This window comes from Trypanosoma conorhini (genome assembly GCF_003719485.1).
Source record: "Trypanosoma conorhini strain 025E chromosome Unknown Tco_14.4_contig_01341, whole genome shotgun sequence".
Lineage (NCBI taxonomy): Eukaryota > Euglenozoa > Kinetoplastea > Trypanosomatida > Trypanosomatidae > Trypanosoma > Trypanosoma conorhini.
Window position 1 is genome coordinate 1 of NW_021705444.1, and position 2,703 is coordinate 2,703.

The 2,703-nt window shown below is 59.8% G+C and overlaps 3 protein-coding genes across 3 annotated transcripts, besides 1 other annotated feature; all 3 read right to left on the reverse strand.

Annotated features, from left to right (window-relative positions):
* Tco025E_09891 (trans-sialidase) lies at positions 1–683 on the reverse strand (the record flags this gene model as incomplete). The annotated part of the gene is made up of 1 exon (XM_029376694.1): positions 1–683. A coding segment is annotated over one exon (683 nt), but the record flags the coding sequence as incomplete, so codon positions are not given.
* Tco025E_09892 (trans-sialidase) lies at positions 680–1,009 on the reverse strand (the record flags this gene model as incomplete). Its single annotated transcript, XM_029376695.1, has 1 exon — positions 680–1,009. The coding sequence occupies one exon, from the start codon at positions 1,007–1,009 to the stop codon at positions 680–682; it is 330 nt and encodes a 109-aa protein (XP_029223179.1).
* A 280-nt stretch (positions 1,010–1,289) lies between these two features.
* Positions 1,290–1,311: a microsatellite.
* A 502-nt stretch (positions 1,312–1,813) lies between these two features.
* On the reverse strand, positions 1,814–2,703 carry Tco025E_09893 (uncharacterized protein; the record flags this gene model as incomplete). Its single annotated transcript, XM_029376696.1, has 1 exon — positions 1,814–2,703. A coding segment is annotated over one exon (890 nt), but the record flags the coding sequence as incomplete, so codon positions are not given.

Genomic DNA, 2,703 nt, shown 5'->3' on the forward strand with positions numbered 1-2,703 from the left:
ATGAGGGCGTCAGGAGAGTCGAGCAGAGGCAATGCGTATGCGTCGCCCAACAGGCGTGCGAAGGGCCCGGCGGCCTCGTTCCACGTCTTCCCCCCGTCGTCGGATTCGAAGACCCTGCGCCGCCACTGAGAAGATCCGGAGGTGGCCATGAAGAGTTTCCCCTCCCACTCGACAAGCGTGGCAGCGTCACAGTCCTCAGGAACCACAGCCGCCGCAGGAAGCTTCCAATTCTCCCCATTGTCCTCGGAGTACATGACGGTGCATGCAAGTGTGTCTGTTTCGTCGGTGATGAATCCCGCAAGAGGGAAAACAATCGTCGCCGCCCCAACCGCGACGCCTCTGGACATGCGAGCGGGTTGCAGATCCTCCAACGACTGCTGCTGCATCTGTCCGGCAAGCACGGAATCCAACGGCCGGGGAGCCCCCCACAAGACTCGCTGCCCTCCCCGCTCGCCCCCGGACCCCTGAACCTCACCAACAACCAACGCCGAGCCCCACCCAGGATCACTCTGCAAAGAAGACTGTGTGGTCACTCTTCTTTTTTCCAGAAGCAGATGTATTTTATTGCCCTTCCCCACGGCCTTTGGGTCAAACGGTGATACATGGTAGCCCTCTGCTTCCGCTCGCTTGGCCACAAGCTGCGTCTTCCACTCCGTTCCGTCCCATGCAGCGCCTTCGTTCATCTTCCATTGGCCCCGTACGCACTGTACTTGGCCCACATTTCAAGACGCACGTCGCTGTCACTGTTGCTGTGTGTGCCGACGGCAAGAGCAACCAGCACACCATTCACGTCAAGAAGGGAGTGGCTGTAGAAAGAGGAGACACTTTCATAACGGTCTTTGTCGCTCTCTTCCCCAGCAGCAAACACAGGAGTTTCCCCTGGTTTGAAAAGCTCCACCTCCTTCGACGCCTCCTGCGTCACTGCAGCGTTGGCCCCGGCCCCACTGCCGCCGCAGCACACCAACAGAAAGAGCAGCAGCACCGCTGAGGAAAGCCAGTGGAGGGACATGTTGGGCCGCTGCCGCTCACTCACTTCCTTGCGGCGGGTCCGCTCAGGCTGCAACGATTGTGTGTGCGTGTTGCTTGTGGCGACTGCAGAGCCCTCAAGGCGCACAGCAGCGGCAAGCAGCGTTTAGTCTCTTTCCTTCGGCGTGTGTGCGGGGGGAGAAGTGGAAAAAAAGAGAGGAAGGCAACGCAGAAGCGCGTCGGCACACCGGCAGAAGAGGGATTTCAGAAAAGCGCGGCCCCGCACGGCAGCGGCGGCAGCGGCGGGCATCGCCCGGGCAGCAAAGAAGAAAAGAAGACGAAGAATGGAAATGAATAATCCACGCAGAACCCCCAAAGGCAAAATATATAAAAAAAGTAATCACTTCGGCAGTTGGTGTTCCTTCACTTTCACGTGTCCAGCAGCCCAAGAGGACCGTGAGGGAGTGTGTGTGTAGTTTATTACCTGCAGGAATAAAAGAAAGAAACAACTGCCCCGGTCGCACACGCAACCACACGCACACTCACCTCACGGTGGCAGCGGCCTCGTGCCTCATTTGGGGACTAAGTGCAGCGCACAGCAACGAGGCCGTCAACGCGTGTGTGTGGGTGGCGGCAGCAAACAGGAGGGGGAAAAGGGTGCGCCGCCCGTGAGAACGTGCATGGGGTGGCGAAGCAAGAAAAGAGAAAGAAAAACATCCCTCAGAGCACAGAAGAGGGATATAATAGGATTAACCCGCAGAGACGAAAAACAAAATGAGCGCACAAAGAATACGCGTCGTCCCTGCGAGGGTGTATGCGCGTATGTGAAACTTTTGCCCCTCACCGCTTACCCAGCGGCAGCGGCAAGGGCAGCCGTGAGGAGCAACATCGGAGATGCACGCACAAACAGAGTGTTGGTGGCAGTGCTGTCCGCGTTGCTTTTCGCGTCGTTCGCAGCACTCGGGCTGCGGGTGATCGCCGCTGTGGTGGTGGTTGCATTGCTGCCGCCGGCGGGAGGGGCGGCGTTGGGCGTGGCAGATCGGCCTTGGGGGGTTGAAGGTGTTGGTGTACTTCCGGGTCCTTCTGCTGCCCCGTTTGCTGTCTGTGTTGGCGAAGCCGCAGTGTCAACCGATGGCGTTGGTGTTTCCCGACGACCTTCTGCTGATGATTCCCGACTTCCGGTGAGACCCGCCACAGTACCCGGCAGCCCTGCAGGAGCAGTGGGTTCTTTAGGCACCGACCGACTGACGCCTGATGGATTGTCCCCGTGCTCAGTTTTGACAGGGGCTGGAGGTGGTGGCAGTTGTTGTGGCAACGATTGTGGTGGTGCCTGTGGGCCGGCTGGTGCCTGTGGGTTCTGAGGTTGTGGTAGAGACCGCACTTCAGCCGCGGGAGGGCTGGACGTTGGGGACGCACAATCGCCGGACGCGCCCAGTGGATCCTCAGTTTCATTGATGGCGACGGTTTCGCCCTTCGACAGATTGTGCAGCGCACTGTTTGCGGTCACCTTGCAGGACAACGTAAACGCAGCAGCGCCTCCGCCCTCCGTTGGGGGTGAAGAGCACTTCCCCGCCGGGAACCCCCCCAGGTACACCGAACCGGCCACGAGGCAGAGGGTATGAGCGACAGCGGCAGCGATTTCACTGCTCCCCGCACCCGTCACTGCCTGCGGACACTCCTTCCAAGTAGACGGTTGCCCACCGGCAACGCGCCAGCGCAACTTGCCGTCAGTGTTCG